The 20,372-nt window shown below is 49.7% G+C and overlaps 4 protein-coding genes across 4 annotated transcripts; 3 read left to right on the top strand and 1 right to left on the bottom strand.

The window, feature by feature from the left end:
- Positions 1-334: 334 nt before the first annotated feature.
- EsH8_V_000890 (uncharacterized protein) lies at positions 335-1,855 on the top strand (the record flags this gene model as incomplete). Its single annotated transcript, XM_083273406.1, has 3 exons — positions 335-578; positions 646-907; positions 970-1,855. 3 exons carry the CDS (start codon positions 335-337, stop codon positions 1,853-1,855), a joined length of 1,392 nt encoding a protein of 463 aa, XP_083126121.1.
- A 1,798-nt stretch (positions 1,856-3,653) lies between these two features.
- EsH8_V_000889 (fungal specific transcription factor domain-containing protein) lies at positions 3,654-4,679 on the top strand (the record flags this gene model as incomplete). Its single annotated transcript, XM_083273405.1, has 1 exon — positions 3,654-4,679. One exon carries the CDS (start codon positions 3,654-3,656, stop codon positions 4,677-4,679), a length of 1,026 nt encoding a protein of 341 aa, XP_083126120.1.
- Positions 4,680-15,930: 11,251 nt separating this feature from the next.
- On the bottom strand, positions 15,931-16,344 carry EsH8_V_000888 (uncharacterized protein; the record flags this gene model as incomplete). The annotated part of the gene is made up of 1 exon (XM_083273404.1): positions 15,931-16,344. The coding sequence occupies one exon, from the start codon at positions 16,342-16,344 to the stop codon at positions 15,931-15,933; it is 414 nt and encodes a 137-aa protein (XP_083126119.1).
- Positions 16,345-17,178: 834 nt separating this feature from the next.
- EsH8_V_000887 (RidA family protein) lies at positions 17,179-17,635 on the top strand (the record flags this gene model as incomplete). The annotated part of the gene is made up of 2 exons (XM_083273403.1): positions 17,179-17,263; positions 17,319-17,635. 2 exons carry the CDS (start codon positions 17,179-17,181, stop codon positions 17,633-17,635), a joined length of 402 nt encoding a protein of 133 aa, XP_083126118.1.
- Positions 17,636-20,372: the final 2,737 nt, after the last annotated feature.

Genomic DNA, 20,372 nt, shown 5'->3' with positions numbered 1-20,372 from the left:
TGTGGGGGAAAATGGTGATCACCCTCCAGCATAAATGTACATGATTGCCATGCTCTCTTCTTCCCCGGATTCGGCATCACCTCTTTTGAATTACAGCTCGTTTGATACTTTTTGCTTGGCTCTCAAGCCTTCTCGGGCCTCTTTATCTCAACGCCTTCTCTCGTTTCAGGTCTGAAACGACGTAGCTATGTCTTCCAACCATAATACCGCAGGCGATGTGGCCGCAGCGTCTGAAGTCAAGCGTCTTCTAGCAGAAGATACGACCCCATGGTATAAGAAGCCTAACCTGCTCAAATTATACTTGTTACTCGTTCCCGCTGCACTCGGTGTCGAAATGACAACGGGTTACGACGGCAGTGTCTTGAACGGCTTGCAAGCGGTCGACTTGTGGAACGAGCACTTTGGTAACCCACACGGCGCTATCCTCGGCGTGGCTACATCTTCTCTTGCCATAGGTACCGCCATTGGTGTCCTCTTTATGCCTTATATCAACGACCGCTTTGGCCGCAAAATTTGCGTTATTCTCGGTTCTATTGTTGTCGCTGTTGGTGTGGTGATTCAAACATGTGCTATCAATAGTACGTTCAAACTGAGCAATCTCTTCATCTCTCGCTTTTATAGGTATCGCATGCTGACCTTGTTCAGTGGGAATGCTTATCGCCTCGCGTATTGTTATGGGTCTCGGATCTCCCCTCTCCCTCGCTGGCGCTGCTCAACTTGTTGTCGAGCTTGCATATCCTAAAGAGCGGTCTACAATTGTTGGCCTTTTCCAAGGAACTTGGTATGCCGGCGCAATTCTCGCTGCGGGAGTTACACTTGGTACCTATAAATGGACGAACCATTGGAGTTGGCGACTTCCCACTCTGTTTCAGATTCTTCCGTCCATACTTACGCTCACTGCCATATGGTAAGTCGACATGGCTACTTCTCGTCCCCCTAGTCTACTGTTGGGTGCTTACTTTTGGCAAGGTTTGTCCCAGAATCTCCTCGCTGGCTTGTCTCCAAGGACCGTCACGATGAAGCTCTTCAGATCCTGATCAAATACCACGCCGAAGGCGACGAAACATCCGCATTTGTCGCTGCCGAGTTCTTCCAAATCCGAGAGACTCTAAGAAAGGAAAAAGAAGCATCCAAGAGTCCATGGAAAGACTTCGTCGCAACAAGGGCAAACCGCCGCCGAATCTTCGTCGCCATCTGTGTTGGTTTCTTCACTCAATGGTCGGGGAACGGTCTAATCAGCTACTACCTGGCAAAAGTTCTTGCCTTGGTTGGCATAACGTCTCGGACCACACAGAACCAGCTTAACTTGGGCCTCAACTGTTGGAATCTCTGCACTGCCATGATTTCTAGTTGGCTTGCTGGCTGGGTGCTGCGTCGCAGGCAGTTAGTGACCGCATATGTTTGCATGACCATCATGTTTGCCTCCTATACTGCTTGTGCTGGTGTGTATGCGGGGGATGGCAGCAACAAGCATGCTGCTGTTGCCGTCGTCGCGCTGATATTTCTTTTCAACGCCTCGTACAACCTGATGCAGCCGTTTCAATATCTCTATATCGGCGAAATCTTTCCATTCATTCAACGGTCCAAGGGCATTGCTGTCATGCAAATGTCTGTACGTATCGCCTCAGTTTTCAACCAGATGGTCAATCCCATCGGTATGGAAAATCTAGCCTGGAAGTTCTTCATTGTCTATGTGGTATGGTTGGTAATCGAGACAACCACTGTCTACTTTTTCTTCCCAGAGACCCAAGGGCCTATGTTGGAAGAAATGGCGCTTGTCATTGAAGGCGACAAAGCAGCCGTCGGAGTTGTCAACTCCAAGGCTGCACAAGTTGAGGAGAAGGAACACGTTTGAAACATCTTCGGAGAGGAGATTCTACCCAGCGATGGGATGGTACATAATTGTTTCTCGAGTCCTTTAGGTGCACAATACAAAGATGCTCCTAGTTTCAAGAGATTGAGATGCTTCTTAACTAATCTTGCCCTTCAAGTTCCCCGTATTTATGGTATTTGTGGTTGCTAGAACGATTCCTGGTTCAACACGTCCAAGAATATAATAATCCATCCTCACTTGAATCTCGTCGCATGTAAATTCCCAGCCATGTAAGTGCCTCAGTTAAAGTAGAATTCGATTGTACTTTGTAGGTGAATTATTCGTGTTGAATTTCTCTTGTTCACTTCACCTACGAGCTTGATCTTTTTGGCAGGAAAAGCTGCAGCATGTATTGCGATAGTCTCGTTAGAATTAATGGTGAATAGTCATGGACGTTTGACAACCCATCTAATATTACATGCCCGACACTCTTGTCCTCCAAACCACGCATGCACAAATGTCTGACCGATGGTAGTCAGGGCATGCTGAAGGGCATGCATGCTGGAGTTACCACGGCCTGTCTGGCACATTAAAGCTTGAAACAAAGCATAAAGGGAGTAAAAGATCAAGTAGGGAGGTTTTACGGTTTTTGGATTGGCTCCGACGGCCCTTTGGACAAGTTCGTCTTGTCGTCCTGAAAATCGTAGGATCAACTTCGTCTGTATGCTGGTACTCGTGATCAAAAAAAAAGGCCGACCATAGCAATCGATACATCCACGCCACGTTCAAGCTGAACTGTCACTTCAATGACCTTGTCCTCATCAAGTACCACGTGAGTACCACGTGGCCACTACGCCGGACACCACCTTGGCCTGCGCCGACTCAAGGCAATCACAAAGGTTGTAGGGCTGATGTTTTGGCTGCTTCGTATCGTCCGACTTGACAAACCAAGGGGTGGGGCGTACCACATTCTGGACAGTAATCTGGCCTGCTCCTAGGATGAAGGAACACCATCACATGATGACCCTGTCCGTGATGGAGATTATCCTGCCGAAGCGATGTGGAGCCGGCCGATCCTACATCTTTGCTGGTATACTTACCCCGCTCCATGTTCCCCGCGTCCAACATTAAACCTCCACGGAGTTATAAACTGGGGACACATCCCCACGTTTCTGCCGTGGCGCGTTTTGTATTTGGAGCGACATCCCTCTAGGCAACTAAGGGCCGCACAGCAGATTTACTTGGTTGAGGCATGATGCCGATCACTCGTGCTTGCGATGCCTGCAAGCGGCGCAAAGTCAAATGCGACGCTGGTGGTCCATGTGCCAACTGCCGAATCTCGCAGCTCAGTTGTGAATACAGAATCTCTCCCAGGAAGCGCGGGCGTAAAGTTAGCAAGGCACCCGCGGATTCTGGTATACCGGAGATACTCGCCCAGTCGCCCAGTGCAGGCAGCGCCAGCACGATCGGTGGCAGTATTGCGCATGGCCACCATTCTCATTCAGTCATCCCCTTCTTGGACTGCCCTGAATCTCCGAGGCCATATCCCGACCAGTCCGTCCAGGCCGGCTTACATGACAATGTCTCAGTCGGGAGCTCGCCAACCCTCATAGGCCGTACCTACGATGTTGGCCAGATATACACAGAGCTGGTGACTATTGTCAACGCTGTGGTGCCCTCAGGGACCATAGTGGATGTGATTCATACCTGCATCGACCAATTCGCCCAGTACATATTTCCAAACACGCCAATCGCTCATGAACATACCCTGCGCGCCGCTGTCTCGCTATTCTTGCCCGGAAACCACCCGGTCTTCACGGCTATCTCCCCCTTGTCCGATATGAATCATCAGCTAGCCGATACGAAGGCTTTTACAGTTATTACTGCCCTCTGCGCGTTCGTCATCTCCATCATGCCCGAGTCACTTGTCCCTGACCGAAGGCTACTCGCCGGACCGTTTCTCCAATCGTCGAAAGCGGTGTTAAGAACATATGAAGAATACGATCTGGAACACCCAGACTCGACCTCGCTGACTATTCGGGTGTGGCACTCGGGCGCGTTGCAGAATACGACTGGTAAGCCCGGCGCGGCCTATCATGTTCAGGGAGAAGCAGGGCTTCTTGCGCAGAGACTTCGACTATACGACGACAAAGCTGTCGCTCGGCACTCGGTTCTCGAATCTCAGTTATTACGTGCTAACTTCTGGTTGATTTACATGTCCGAAAAGGCATCGGCAGCCTTCGAAAACCGCCCTTCTATTCTAAATGAGCTCCTTTTCGACGGGGAGCTGACTTTGCAAGATCGCGGCCAACAGGAGGAGTACCTTCTAGACGCGGGCAAGAAGGTCAACCAGGGAAATTTAGAGAGTCGACTCGCAGTTGGCTTCCATATGAAGCGACGTGTCTGGTCATCCGCGGCAGACCTGATCATCGATATCAAGTCGTATGCACGTCGGCAGAAACGTGGCATGCTTGTCGCAGACCAAACCGATTTTGAAATGGCACGTTTAATCGACGCATATATAGACTTTTCGGGGTTGCTGAATACTCTCCCGTCGTGTTTACGGCATCTTGACTCTCAGGTCGGCGTCGTCGCCGACGATCCGGGAGTCGAGGCGTATCAAAAGGTTTGCTTCTGGACTCAGAGAAGTAACATCGTCACCGTCTTCCATTGTTTGAAGCTTGTTATTCTTCAAAAGTGTATCGACCACAGAATGCCATCTGTTATAGGACTCAACGATCAGCCTCTTTCATGGGCGATGAGAAAGCTCGAGATCATTCAAGACTTCCTGCTGGAGCTGCAGCAAGTACCTTTTGTTTGCTTCAAGGTTCAAGGGGAGGCCGCGGTACGTCACAGCTTTCACTAGCGGAAAGTTTTTGAAGTCGAGTACTAAGCGTGGATTTGACACATAGGTGGAACGAGTCCGTCGCGTGGGCAGTATTGTCCTTGAAATGGTTCACAATGTTGAGAATAAGACCATGAAGGAGCAAGCAAAGTCCCAATTTGCCCAGTTACTAGACATACTGGCAAAGCTGGACTCGAGAGCTTGCGACGAACTCAGTGGCGCTCAAGCATGCAACACACCAAGATCTGATAATCCGACAGTGCTGTTGTAGCTGAGAGGAGTGGCCTGTGCCTTTGGTATCAGTGAGTGAAGCCCTTAGCCCGGGGACAGCAAGTCTAGTAGCTGGGCTTAAATAGCTCATGTCTACTATGCACAGGTAGTGAGATATTTGCTCAGCTGACCACGCGATATTTACAAGCCCATATTGTCACCTGCATCAAGTGAAGACCTCAACTCAACGTGACCTGTCTAATTTCAGCTCTATTTCCGCCAGCTAGGTAGAATAGTCGACTACCGTTAGAAGAGAACAATGCTCTGTTTATTGTCGCACAGCGCTCTTCATGCGGTGCGATCTCCGCCGTTTATTGACAGCTTTCAGCGCCCAAGTCGAATTTACTGATGGGTTCACTGCTCCGGTCTGGCAATCAGGGTGGAAACTTGGTTTGTACAGAACTTGTTTCGGTTTTCGGAAAATAGCCCAACTCTTGGGCCATTGAACTGCTACCGTCTTAGTAATAGCAAACATCCCACAACTGCTCGATATAGGCGCAGTGTAGAGTAGCATAATTTGATTGGAAGGAGACACGGTTGTCAAAAACCTGGAGGGATGTCTATCAGCCAACGGCCGCTTACCTGTTCTTCTTCTCCCTCATCGGCGTAAATGAGAGGCAAGCAGAAGATGAAGGTCAAAATTCTCTGCTTAAGGCATGTTGGTGAGATTTGATCAAAAGAAAAGAGCGGTACAGCTTAATCAGGAACAATAATACTCGGTGCTAAGAATGCAATGCCGAGAAAGTCCGCGATTTGTCGTGAGAATTCGGCTTGTATTGTGGCACTGGCCACTTACAGCCACTTCATAGACCACTTCGTGGCTGGGTCTGTGGCACAAGCGTAATTAATACGCCTTCGCCCCAGAACCCCTGTCACCAGAGGAATCAACTTGTTGTCAACCCTCTTTCTGCGGCCTACTTCTGGGTGCTGAGTTGGTAGAATATCGCACTTGTACCTGCTTGCAGCCTTCGGGCATCCCATCACCGCACCCGAGTTGACGCTGTTGATATCATCAGCCTGGGACCATCTTTCACTTCTCGCACGAATCTTGCTCGACTGCAGAGTCTTCCCCGGCACGCCGTTTAGGTCGTACGTCAGTTACTGTAAAAGGGAAAAAATCCCAATTTCCCGTCTGCTGGGTTGTCGTGGCTAGTTGTATGGAAGCAGCCGCAAAGCCGAGGAGCAGACAACCCCAGATCACAGATGATGATTAGATAAAACGAGGGAAAATGCCGGCAAGTAAGAGTGCGTCACCCGACGTCAGTGATTTGCCAAGATGGGTGCCGCTGCACCGAACGCACGCAAGATACAAGACGGACGTACTCAGCAGACCTGGGCGCCGACTCTATTGAGTGTGTCAGCGCCGACCATGTCTGCTCCGGTGCAAACTTGGTGGTTTTTTGGCTCGACATCCTCGGTCCGTTCTGTGGCTGCTGTGGTGCGGTTACTCCTGTGGCTTTCAATTCTGATACGACTCACTAGGCCCCTCTCCCCCTCCCCCTCCCTCAGTTGACCGACTGACATTCCTGCGAAAGGTGGTGACGGGCGTGCTAAAGGCACTGCTTGCCGTCCAGGACCGGAAAACCCACCCAACATGCTAATCTCCGAGCTGAACCGGCTGCCTTTATTCCCTTCTACGGACGTCTAGAGATCCCCACCGACTGTGCGCGCCGCCCGTGGCCCGAGATGAAGCATGGCTCGCCTTTGCGCGTCAGTGTCAACGGCTTTGGTTTCGGCCGCACGCACCAACACTTGCATCGTTCTCGAGGATTACCAAGACAGCGAGCAGCAGCCGCTGGTGAAAATTTCGACAATGAGCGCTTTGTCTGGCCGTTAATGTTCTTTACCAACTCATGAGACTCCCTCGTACGATCGGTGCAGGCCCATGCCGAAGAGAGGCGGGGCAACAAGTCGCTAGACCTTAGCGCCTTGGCCTAAACCTTGCCGTCCCGGCGACCTCAATTTTACTGGAGCCTTATTCTTAGGACTACCTTCTAGAAGCTGGTGTATTTTCATATCCCTTTCATGACCACAACACACCTTTTGGCGCGAAACTTTCTGGCCCGTGCGTCACGAATTCATGGTATCATACGAGCAGCTGGTCTTGAGCATCTAGTTGATATTGTCCGCTGAACTCCCTGTTTGCGCGGAGACGCTAAACGGCGTGGTTGTGGTCGTCAAAGGGATGTAGAGGCGTTCGTTGCGGATATAGTGGCTACTGCAGCGCAACGACCACTACTATTCTAGTGGGTCCATATAATGCTCCACCTCGACCTGGTCATTTTTGGTGATAACGGCCCGCCCTGCTAGGTATTTGCACAGGCTATCCCAGGATGATATATCCGGGCACTACACGAGACCCGGGTACCCGGGCATATTGTCGTCGTGGCTGCTCGTTATCGGTTTCGTCATCGGCATCGGTGTTGATACCATTATCATTATCCGTACCGTTATTACTAATATATTTAAGGTTTGGCGGGAAGAAAATAATCGCTAAAGTCACTATTATTATTACGGGACATCTATACGAGTAGGAAATCGACGTAGTAACTTCAAAGACTGTAACATGTTTGGTATAATGGAAGAGAGTAGAATGATTGGCAGCAGCAGCAGCAGCAGCAGTGAAGACATTGCCGTTGGCAGCCTGGAGTTTGATTCCCCGGGTTCCACTGCCGGCTGCTGCTGATGGCCTGTCCGTATTCTAGCTAGGTAATCCAACAGTTACACAATATATACTATAATCAACCTGTGTACTTATTGAAAGAGTTATTGACGTTGTACCCTCAAGTTTACACCGCCCAGTCTGCTCAGTCTTCAAGTTCTAGTGTAATATCCTCTTATATGCGACAAGACGCCAATTTTGCCAAGGGCGGGGTATACTAATCAAAACCATTGACTACATGTTTAAACCTAATTAACAACTCTAGAAATACAGGTTTTAGAGTAAATACGGGCAGTAAAATGGAAATTTTTAGTCTTGGCGATAATAGCGTCTTGTCGCACTCGACAGGATAAGATGGTCTGAACAATGTTACATTGCTCTCTACGTAATTGCTTTACTTAGCTTAAATGTACACTTGTTAGAAGAGTATAAGTATTGTATGAAGATCCCATTGGAAAGAACTTGATCTCTCCCCTTATCTTTTCCCCAACAAAACAGTTAGTATCTATCCCAATTCATCACCTCTTACCTCATTCATCCTTGTCTCTATCATTACGGAACTACATAAATACGTGATTTATCTGACAAATTTATTCCAAGTACATCTACACAACACTGATAATGCATTTCCCAAGCATCTTCACTATCTTCGCTGCCCTCAGCATTGGGTACGTTTTGACAGGCTGACTTGGATAAACTTATCTTACAATATATCTTAGCGCCGATGCTGCATACAACTGCAGATGCCACAACGAAGCCACAACAAAGCAGTGCTGTACAAACTTGGGCTACACCGCTCTCAGACTCAGTGACAGACTCATTTATGTAAGTTTTTCTATATAATGGTCACTTGGAATTATCGATTAACGTGGAAAGTGCTACGCCAACGACCTGGCCGGAGTGCTTCCCAACAGTTACCGTATGAAAACTTGTTGTGGGGGTGATGCAGGACTCGCGGGATGTATTTAGGGGTTGATATTGCCGAACAGTGTTTCACAGCCAAGAAATCAGGGCCGCTGGCATTTTCGTACATACAATCCTGCGTTAGAGGGACACAGCATAAGCAAAGGATCAGAGTCAACCAACAAAGACGGGATAGGCACATAAAAGGAGAGGAATATTCCTATACTTATAGACACCGTCTTTCTTACTAGTACATATCTCAACATATATTTGTTGTACGAAACGCGCAATTGAATAATCCGGTTACAGATACCAATACGGTCTTTAAGGTGGTGATAAAAATCATAAATTTCTCTAAGCTAGAAACGTGCGTCGTGACAGCGGGCTCCGAAAAACCCCGCGACCCCGCGGGTCTAATCGCGAGTCATGAACTGAGTTGCCCCTTTCGGCGCCCAGGCTGGTTTTATTGGGCGGACCGGCCCCGCCAGCCACACCTCTACCCCCGCTACTCACGTCCTCAGTTATGGGACAACCCGGTTACTCGCACAACCTTCCCCTGAGCACCAGCACATCCATAGGATAAGGGAGAGGGCTATTGCGCAACTTAAAATGTTCCGATGGAACCACGGGACGATATTATACATAATTTGAGTATATAGAAGTGGACTCGACAACGCCCAACTGCATAGTCCTCCACAACCAACATGGCATCTTCCACGATGACGAATATTGGGAAATCATCGCCACGAAATCCGTCCGAATGGCCTAGATCAGCCTCTCTCTAATGCACGCGCCATCATTCACAAATAACGGTCGGACGCCGACAGACTCCCAGTATTGCTTAACCATGTCCGGAGCCGTGCGTCTGATGCGGTATTCGAGTTCCAAGGTGGCCTCGTCGGTATGGTAACCTTGCCATTGTTTTTTGAGGCACACAGTCCTGCCATTTCTGTGGACGTCACCAATGATGGAAAACACGTCCCAGAGGGTCTTACAGTCCGTAACGTCGCGTCTGAGTGCAGAGGCGCGACCGGCGGGAAGCTTGGCACAGTAGCCCTTTACGGTATCCAATGCCGTTTGCCCAAGGCATCTCTCTGTCAACGACGCGGTCTCGTCATTCAGACATCCCCCCCAGAAAACGCGCATGACGATGATGCCGTTTTTGTCCAGGCAATGGCTTTTGATACAATCGATGTCGTACTCTTGGATATCGTCCTCGGCCTCCATTTGGTTGTCATCCTGGCTTTTGCAAATGGCGTCGCTGGGCTTGTTTTTGACAGCGACGATTAGTCACTCGACAACGTTGGACAAGAACTCGGTAGCCTCGGGCCGGCCCTCGACAACGCCGAGTCGAGACTCGATAGCGCTGGGTAACAACTCGGATACAGGTGTGGCAGCGTGATTGCTCTTAGCAATCTCGAGCACGCCATGCTCCTATTCTCCTGCGACATGGTTCGAGAGGATGTGGGAGGAGTGACAGCAATTAAAACGCGTTACGGTCGCGTTGCTTCATCATCACAATGTCAATACCACAGATGTTGCGAGATTAAACAAGTGATTGAGAGTGAGGACAAGAGGCGGAACGAGGGCGGTAAAAGGATTTCAATTGTCAAACGAGATGCAACCAGACATTTTCCTTCGACGCAGCTTTTCCAATTCGACAATAGCTTACTTCAACTGGTGCTTCAAGGCCATGCATTTCGGCGTCACTAGCCATCATGAAAACGGGAATGCCACGGAGAGAAGAAGGCGACAATGGATGGTGGTGTGTCTTGCTTGACATGCACAAACGCCTGGGCCAACACTGACGGTGGTCGGACACGGTCGTACCCAGCGCTCAGTGCGCTCGCGACTTCAGCCACTCTTTGAAGTCAAAACACTACGCCGAGCTAAATGATTAGTGTAGTCCGAGATGGGCGTGATTTTGTATCCCGCCGAGATTTCCCCGGGAAAGTAACCTTCACATGATAGAGAGTCTGATTCCTGGGAATTGAGCATTGCGGGTACACTGTGTCGCTGGTGAGTTCCGCTTCCGACTGCGAGCGCTGGTCATGTCCGGAGCCCCGCGTCGGCCAGCAGCTGCAAGACCGGGCTGCATTTTGAGAGTGTCCAGGTACGTACCTAATCGCATCCTGCTTGGAGGCTTCTTCTTGACTTTTCTCCCCCCCCCCCCCCCCCTCCTTTTTTTGCATTTTTTAGGTGAAAGCAAAACCCTGCCTCGTAGTCCAAGCCCAAGCATAGTGCTGGCCCCGGCGATAAAGAGAAGATATTTAACTAACTCGATCGTCTGGACGTTCTCAGCTCTGCCTTGGCCACGGAAACAAATATAACAGCGCCTCCATGACGGTTATGACCCAATCGAGTTGAACCGTGACATATAGATAGATACATCATCATCATCGTCCTCGTCTCTATTGTCTCTATTGCCGTAGCTATTATCATGATCTTTATCTTCATACAAAAAACCGAGACAAGTGCCACAAAGAAAAACACCATCAACGTAGTTGACATCATCATAATCACTATCATCATTGTCGCCGCCGTCGTCTTCACCCAAAAAGCCGAAACAAATGCCACCAAGACAACTATCATATGAGCCCGCAGCGTGGTCAACCCTCTCGCAGACTTACTGTACTGTGTCCACGGCCATGCCACGGCATGTCATGTATTGCCGTTCATCCCTTAAGAGTCTCCTCGATTGATCAATGGTTGGACCATTCGTTGAGCAGCAGTATTACATAAGCACGGTTTGTCACCCCATCTGCTCTAGCAAGAATCTTTCTCTTTCGTCTTTAATTGCCGATACTTGTCGTGGCTGTCAAAAATAATGACTTAAGCATGTTGCTCATTTTCCTATTTCTCTAAATCACTTGCTTCATCCGCAGTCTACATCGCCTATTCCCCGTCTCGCTGAACCCGCGGTTCCCTCCCTGAGGTGAGCATAGAACAAAAGTGCAGTTGAAATAAAGTTGACTCCACACAGATTCGGAATGGAAACTGACGCACAGGGCAAAAGCTAATCTGCCCTTCAATCCGTCCTCATCGCTCACCATTCTCGAAGGAACAGTGCCACTTGGCTTTTTTGCGCTCGCGCGGCTTGGCCAGGATCGGAGGCAGACATCCGGCGCCATGCATGAGTTGCAGTGCTCTTTACTTAGTATTCAAGTGTGTTCAGTAGAAGAGTGCCTTGCCGGTGCAGTTCAGCGCCGCCGCCCTTCCCTCCCGAGACCCCCTAGCTCCGCATTGTCTCACAGGAAAACCAACCAAGACAAACTCACACACTCAGTGCCACTCTTGCATCCCATCCCGGCCATTACTGGGCTGGTTGGACGTAGAGATGGCAACGCCGATACTGAAACAATTTGTACTCGACTTTTGCAACCACTGCACCATTCATGACCGTGCATGTACCAATCGTTTGGCCAGAGGACAAAAGGTTTGTTGCCCAATACCACGTCGGTCATGTATAATTCTATGGAGAAGGACGGACGTGACTTTAACAACAGCGACTTAGAGTGAGTACTTGGTACTGCTGACGAAGGGCGCCGACACGGCCCGAATGGCGCCTTGAACGGGGCCGTGTTCGAAATCCCCACACTAGTCCGGTCTCGAAAAGATTCCGCAGGGACCTGCATGGTGTCGATCCACCCTCCAATAGCGATATCGTGTTCACGAGAGGGGCTGCGAGAAGGGCATTGGCGAGAGCAGCGGGCCGTTGCGATTCCTTGCCCGCTTTGGTTGGGCTGTATTATCTTTTCCCAACGAGAGAGTCGTTGACGCTTACAAGAGCTGCGGGGTATGTCGGGGGGACCGTCTCCGCTTCGTCGCTCGTGCAGCGGTTGTTATTCCCGGCCGTCCAATGGGGGCAGCTTCGGGGTCGCCAGGGGGGGGGTCCTGCTGCCGGTGTCTGGCGCAGCATCAATTGAAACGGCCAGTCCAAGGCGGCCACGCGAATAAATGTTATCTGGTGGCTCATTTGAGCCAAGTTTGGGGGGTGAATGGACAGGAAAGTCGTATTTTGCTGCCGCTTCCAAATCCCACAAACCCATAAGTTGGACGGTTCAGGCCCATCTGTGACTTTTTTACACAAATACTCCTTACCAGTTTACCATGGAAAGTCGTTGAGATTTGCAGATTATTCCGAAGCCATCGGGAAGTACTTGCGTCATGTGACTGCACCTTGATTCTTTAAATATAATATGTTGGCCAATGATTTGAGAGGGGGGGCAGCTTATTCTTTGAAAAAAACAAAAGATAAAAAGAAATCCTCGGTATCAATGATCGCCTGACGCCGGGTGTCACAAGGTCGCGACCGGGGAGCGTGGCTGGCGGCAACTTGTCGATTCTGGGGTGGGACTAATGTGAGGTTCCGCACCGGTGAAGCGGGTGGCCGCATACCGCCTCGCGGCCCTCGGGGAAGTGGAGACCGGTGAGGGGCCACATTCTCGGTCAATGAAACAAGCCGGGGTTTTTTGGGTGTGGGTCACCTTGGCCGTTGCTTGGCACGTATATTTGGGTGTTTGGCCGTACCCATGCGACGCCCGCCCCTGACTGGCTACATGTTTGCTCAATGTTTGCTGCTTGCTTGCAATCTGGTGCAATAAGTCTAGAGTCCTCGGGAAAATTCAGAGTTCACCATCTTCTACTGGTCACATAACGAGCCGCTAACGCTTCGCAAATCAGAGCGGCCTGCGTTTCGGCCCTGGTTGGACAGCTCCAAACGTCCTCAGCCAGGCGAGAGCGAAAGCACGAGCAACGCCAGGAGGAGCATTAAATGTCAAGAGAGACAAACTGGTCTCACCTCCCATTCGTGTTACTTTCCAACTGCGAGAAATAAGTATTGGAGAGAGTCTCAGGAGGAAGTATTTTTTTTTCTCGCATCGACAAACACCTCTCCTCAATTACGCTCTGCCCCATGTGTCTGCCGAGAGAAGACCTCCCGGAAGCGCTCGACGGTATCCCGGGCATTCCTAGCGACCTCTTCGTCACCAACATTCAGATAGACGAATGCCTGAGCGACTCGGCCCACCTCCGCATAGACGTGTTCATAGCGTCCTCAACTAAGAATCCACCAAGCCTTTGGGGTCGCGTCTTCAATGAAGACCCCCGCGAGGAAGGCGTTCTCCTCCAGGCAATAGAGATGGATACATACGCGGCCGGAAAGACGTGGTGGCTCCATGCCCGATATAGCCCCAGCATGCGCCGGGCTCACGTTTTTTGGGGCCCCAAGGATATATGCTTCAGGCTGCCCGAGGTGATTCCGCTGCCCAGGATGGGGAAAGACTTTTGCCAATGTGGGAGAAACAAGGCCGCGGGAAGGGCCGTGCAGGGTGCGAATGCGGCCCTGGAAAAATTGTAGGATTCTTAGTCTACGATTGTCGCATGCGAAATGGCTGACTTGGCTTTGCAGGCATCGCAACCACTCTGCTACAGAGCTTATCCCGGCCAAAGACCGTCCCGATTCCGATTCTCAGCCGGTGCCTGTCCTGCAATCCGCCCGATCGGCGACGAGGGGGGATGGGCCTGAAGTTCTGGGGTTGGAATCTGCGGTTTCTCAATGGAAGGAGGGTCTGCGAATAGTTGGTGGCTTGAAGGGTGAGGTTATGGATGTAGGCGAATCCACCGCACGCAGGTTGTCACAAGGACAACATTCTTTCCAAGAAACCCCAAGCTGTGGTGTTAAGAGGAAGAGGTCGCTTGATGAACAGCATGCGCCGAGGGTGCGAGGCGGGGCGGTTGATGCATGATGCAAAGGTAATGTTTGGGTCTTGTCAGACATATACTGTTGGGGTGACGAAGATTAGGTAGTCGTGGTGCCATGACCACCAAGAAAGTCCATGCCTGTGCTTCTCTCAATAGTTACTTCTTAGCTGCTGCACAAATATTTAATCTGCATTCTGCTTACCTGACTTGACGGCCTCTCTTCAGATTGAGTCCGTCACTACTACTGCGGCCCCAGTCGCCGGCAGGTACCTTGTCAGAGACACTATTTATCAGGATTTTTGTTGCTAACTAGGATGACGGAAACAATAAGTGTCCAAGTTGAGATATAAAAAGGTGATTTAGTTATTTCATCGTGCTGCTGAATACCAAAAAGCCCAATGACTCCACTCTTTAGGAGCACTATTGACATCTCACAGGCATTATTGTCTCACTGAATTAATTCAAGCAATTAGATAACAACCAAGAAAGTGATTGCAACCAAGAAGCATAGACAAAAGCAAAAAATACATACAACACCAGGTATTCGCTGGTCGTCACCGACCCAACTACTAATCCGGCCCTCACTGGCTTATCTATGGGAGAGCGGACGGGATCCCGAGTTCTCCAGTGGGTATGGTCGTATGTGATAGAACGAGGCTGTATTGTTGTATAAGAAGGGCTTGAGTCGGCGCTTTGAGGTGGCGTGGTGACACACCTTGTGTGCTATAAACCAACCACCTCTAGTGTTGTAGTGTAAGATTCAAGTGCTGGTCTCACTTTTTTCAAGGGTGGACCAGGCTGTTGGCCTCTTTTCCGCCGTTCCGTTTCGCAAGTGCAGAACTTGGTGGCTGCGTCGTTGCGGTTAAGTATGGCGTCGTAGTAGAGGCGATAGACAATGTTGAGGCTTTGGCAACTAGAGATCCCACAAAAAACGTCTAGTCTAAGCTGTTCATGACTCTTTCTCAGAAAGCGTCGATGGCACGGGGGAAAAGCGGACAGGGGTCTCAAAAGATGCAGAAATGCCCTTGTTGTGGTTGCGCTCAATGAAGTACCGTTTACATCAGTTGTATGCATCGAACGGGATGGTAGCACTATCGATGCTTTCCATCCATGGATACTATTGTCTTTGTGCGTGCCCTAGGTATGATGTAGGGACGCAAAGGACATCATGCTTTCAGTCAATAACAAACCACGTCTACTCCTAGGGGCAATGTTCTGGCAACCTGTCGAGTGACTCGACATGAGATGGCGTTAGGAGGAGGTTATGACTAGCCAACAGCATTTATTCGTATAATAAATTAATTGACTATCCATGTTTTTTATGATTGCTGTCACTATGGCTTCTGGCATTATACTCTTGTGAGAGCAGCGGGGCCTGGTCATTCCACCTCCAGCTTGCCAACCAAAAGTCTCATGTTAAACGCGTAAGCTTGCCAAACAGCACTCTATTTTTGTTCACGGTCCATCGCCGGGTTGGATCATCTAACATGAATGTTTCTTACTCGTTAAGAAATGAAAAACAGAGGACCCGTTACCCAAGTCTATTTTAAAAGAGAGCACAATGCAAATCAGACTAGAGAGCATGATGAACTTTATCTTCCCCCCTTGTATCCCAAATGCCTTCACTTAATCCTTTGCCGTGATCGTCTCGCCGGTCAGCTTTTCAATATACGTCTTAGCCCTCTCGCATCACACGTTAGCAACCTGGGATCTTCCGTTTACCGTGAGCGAAACTCAAATGTCGCCCATGGCAACCATGCAGACTGTTTGCCACATACTGAGACCAATGCGCGGGGTAACACCGCGGTATAGACCCTTGAAGCCGTTGGTCTGGTAGATGTACTTGAAGGTGGTTACCACTGTCATCTTCTTGGGACGGTTGGGGTTTTGCGTCTTGTTCTGCTTCTCGACGCTGATGACCTCCTTCAGCTGGTTCCAGACCGAGAGACCACCACCCAAAGCCGAGGCGGTAATCTTCTCCAAAGCGCCCAGCTTCTCGCCGCCCTCGTTGCCACTAACCTTGCGGATACCCTGCCCCGCAAGGCGGCTGAACCCGAAGCGCGTTCCCCAGTTGGTCATTTGGCGAATGGCGACTGCGTTGACGCCCTTGTTCATGCCGCGGACACCCTCGCGCCGGTAGATATCCATGAAAATGGCCGTATCTTGCACCTGTGACCATTATCAGATGGCTCTTAGTTTAAACGAACAAATCCCGCCATGCGAGCTGTGCTATCGATGCGGCGGACATAAGGATGATATTTAGGCTCGGGGAGTTAAGCCAGGATGCGTTGGTGAGGAGCAGAAACAAGAGAGGTATGTTTCAGACAGTTACCTTTTAAAATGTAGCGTACAATGTAGCATATATGTCATGCGTCCAATATTAAACAAGGAGATCCTACTATTTACCTTATATTATCTTTACGTGACCTTCCTATAGTTCTTCCGTTCTGTGGAGGCTCTTTGGTGCCTGACCGTTCGTGCTGCGTATAAAGGCCTACTTGCCGCTAGGTGCCTGTAAGACATGCCATGATTAGGTTATGTTTATAACGGGTCGTAACATGGAGCATGCACTTTATGCCCTTACTTCGTAACAACAAGATATTACCCGTATGAATTGACATGTGTAGGGGTGGTGTGTGGGGTGTGGGGTGTGTAGGGATGGGGTGGCCACACTTAGATGCTAGCAACAGTTTTGTTAACCTTCTAGAATAGGTTAGTTTAAGAACTAAATGCCTACAATATTGCACGTCTTAGGGCGTCACAGTTTGAATTGGTCAAGTCGCCGTGGCACTGCTTATAAATATACACGAATTAACTAAGACACTATACATAGAGTGATGCTCTGTTTTTTACTATTTATACCGCCAAATAAAATTTAATTCTCCTCTAAATATAGGAAGGTTGACATGAATCAATCCGGACGTCTCCTTTACCTACTTCATATAGCTTTCCAACTGCACAGCTTCAACCTTTAACTAAGCAATGTCACACCTTCAATACTTCGCCTACCCCGGCTATGGGGAAAAGTCCAAAGAGGATTTGCATTACAGCCAGGCCGTACGCGTAGGTGATCGTATCGAGTGTTCTGGACAAGGTTTGCCATTGAAAAGTCTCCCCTTTAGACTACGGGCTAACTGCCATAGGCGGATGGGTTCCCGAAACGAGCAAGATTCCTACAGAGATCAACGCTCAGATAGATCAAGCTTTCGCCAACGTGGAGCTCACTCTCAAGAACGCTGGTGGGAAGGGATGGAGCCAAGTGTACCGCGTCAACTCATACCACTTGCCCATGAACGACGAGGCGTTGAACGCTGTGGTTCGGAACTTCAGAAAGTATATGCCTGACCACCAGCCCATCTGGACGGCCATTGGTGTCGCGAGGTTGGGGTTTGACGACATGCGCGTCGAGATTGAGGTAGTCGCTCATGTTGACGCTTGAAGCATAAAGGCGATCAGCTCGCATGTACCTTCTGAAATGGGGGCACATATTCAATACCTATAAAACTTATCGAGACATCGAACTCGACTTGGAAGCTCATTTTACTGATTGTATTGGCTGTGATATACGTTCTCCGTCAGGGTAGATCGGGTCCTCTAGAGAATTGCAAGTCCTCCAATAAGCTTGAACCACTTGACAGTGATTTAAAGACTGGGAATGACGTCCAGCCATGAAAGCAGCAAAGGGTAAATGACGATACTTTGCCGATTTTGCTGGGATTGAAAGTATAATATCGCAGATTTTGTCTGTCAGTTCCCGCATGATCGTTCTAAAGGTATCCTTTTTGACGATTGACTCCGCTTCATAGATGATCAACACTGTGGAGTATCTCCAAGCATCCCGGAGAAGGTCTGCGTGATCATGGATGCCGCGCGATACCCGTAGAAGCTGCTCTGTTGCAGCCAGGTATAGACCGGAATCGTGAGATACGCCCTGGAAGCCTTCCTTTGCGATTGCTGTTAACACCATGAACGTGTCTCTCGGACATCCGACAAGATCGAAGAGGCTATCATCCATTAAATCGCGGTGCCAGTCCTCGAAGATCAATGCTCGGTCTCGTCTAACCACTACTCCGGTAGTATCGTACCAGCAAAGGAGAGATATAACCTCCTGAAGCCCATTGACCATTGAGCAAAGCTCTGAAAGCTCTTCAGTTGTTGGGCTGTGCAAGTCAAGAACTGCCCTTGCTCCTCTCAGGTGTCGCGACCATGCTGCAAATGGACCCTTGTAGACGTCGATGAAAGCAAATGTAACAATACCAAAGATGGCCTTAATCCCCTCGTTCTCGACTGATTGCATGAGAGCATTGACGGCGGCAGTATGACACATGGCATAATTTATATCCGGCACATCATCGACTGAGATGGTCTGGGTCATTCGCTTCCAGGCAAAGTCCCAGATGCTCGACAGTGGATCATTGAGCGTCGTAGGTACTCGAACGTGACTGGATTGATGGATCTTCCGACGGAAGTGATCCAGGTACTTGAAGTAGTGAGTGGTCCAATTCGAATCATCGATACCAATGTGCGGATCTTCCAATAAATCGTTTGGCCCAGAAGGTTCTGTGTAAAGCATGTCGTCGTCCTGACCGGGACCAGCGCCCCGAGCGCCCCGGTCGGGAACGATAGGAGGAGGTGCGGCCGTGGAATGAGATGCCCTCCAGACGATGCGTTGGGTGTAGCCTCCGCAGGGTACATTATGGCGAAGACACGGCCCACAGCTCGGCCGGTTCAAGTCGCATTTGACATGGCGGACTTTGCAGGTCCTGCAATCCCGATCATGGCGAATCCCACGAGGCTTCCCACGCCCTTGCTTTTTCGGAGATGGGGACATTCAGGCGAACCAACCGCTTCCGCAGATTTCCTGAATAGGAAGGCAACCAAAACCAAGGCAGATATCGGAAATCCTGCAGAAAGCCAAGGTGACAGTACATGCACACAATATGAGGCTTGCAGAACTGAAAAGGGGGAGCTGAATTGATTATGGAAGAGTAGCGATCCCTAACAATAGCTGATACCTCTGCTAAAGAGCAGAATGGGGGCCCGCCCAGACACCGCCGCCCACGTGACGGGGGATGGATACAGTTCGTTTCAAACTAAATAAACACCAGTAGGGAGACGGCATGACACCTTTTTGACGAATTTCTCCCGATGATAGAGTTTCAACCAATCATGCGTCATGAATGGGATCGCTCCATAAATTAATGGGCCTCTGCTAGAGTGCCAAGAGGCTTGCTAATACCTATTCGCCTAGCCTTATAGCGTCGGCAGCTGGAAAACAGCGGGGTCAATTAGGTTACTTGCTTATTTGGGAAGGCTATCAAACGACTCAAGCCTACGATTGAGACTGAATCCCATCCAGACATGAGATAGCACCACGAAAGAATGCAGTCCTAGAGACGGATATGATACTGCAACAAATTATCAGGTTTTCTAATCTCTTACTGTTGAGATAAGATAGATAGTGCACTGAGTGACAAAGCGATGAGTTCAAAAGATAACGACGTGACATTGAGAGCGTGCAACTTGCGATTTTATAGAGAGGACTGGTAACCGCGGAGGTGTTGTTTGAAAACTGGCCAACCTCTACGTCTCATCAATCATCATCAAAGCAAATAAATTCACATTTTCAATACTATGGAAACTGGCGTCAACGACGGCTCGCGGGAGCTCCCGCCGGGAACCGTTCACATTCTCTACAACAATAGCGACGGTGCCGGTAACGACGAAGTCATCCGAGTGCCTCAGCCATCGAAGCATCCGGATGACCCACTAAACTGGTCAAAACGTCGCAAGCAGATTCATATAACTTTGGTCTATTTGTATGTTTTTACGTGTGGCTATGGCGGTACCGCCACATACTCCGTTTTGACCGACATTTCTCGAGACACCAACATCACCTTGACACAACTCAATCTCGGGACCGGTCTGATTTTCCTGCTGGCAGGGTGGGGAAACTGTTTCTGGCAGCCTTTAGCACTCACCTTTGGCCGCAGACCAGTATTTCTCGCCAGCCTAGTCGGCTGTCTGATTATATCAGAGTGGACTGCTTGGGCCAACTCGTTTTCTGCGTGGACTGCTGGCCGCATTCTGTACGGGTTCTTCGTTGGGCCCTGTGAGGTACTCCCTGAGATCAGTATTCCTGATACTTACTTCGCACATGAGCGCGGAGCGTACGT

Source organism: Colletotrichum jinshuiense, chromosome 5, assembly GCF_051148585.1.
Source record: "Colletotrichum jinshuiense chromosome 5, complete sequence".
Classification (NCBI taxonomy): Eukaryota; Fungi; Ascomycota; class Sordariomycetes; order Glomerellales; family Glomerellaceae; genus Colletotrichum; species Colletotrichum jinshuiense.
This window is presented reverse-complemented; position numbering and strand designations above follow the sequence as displayed.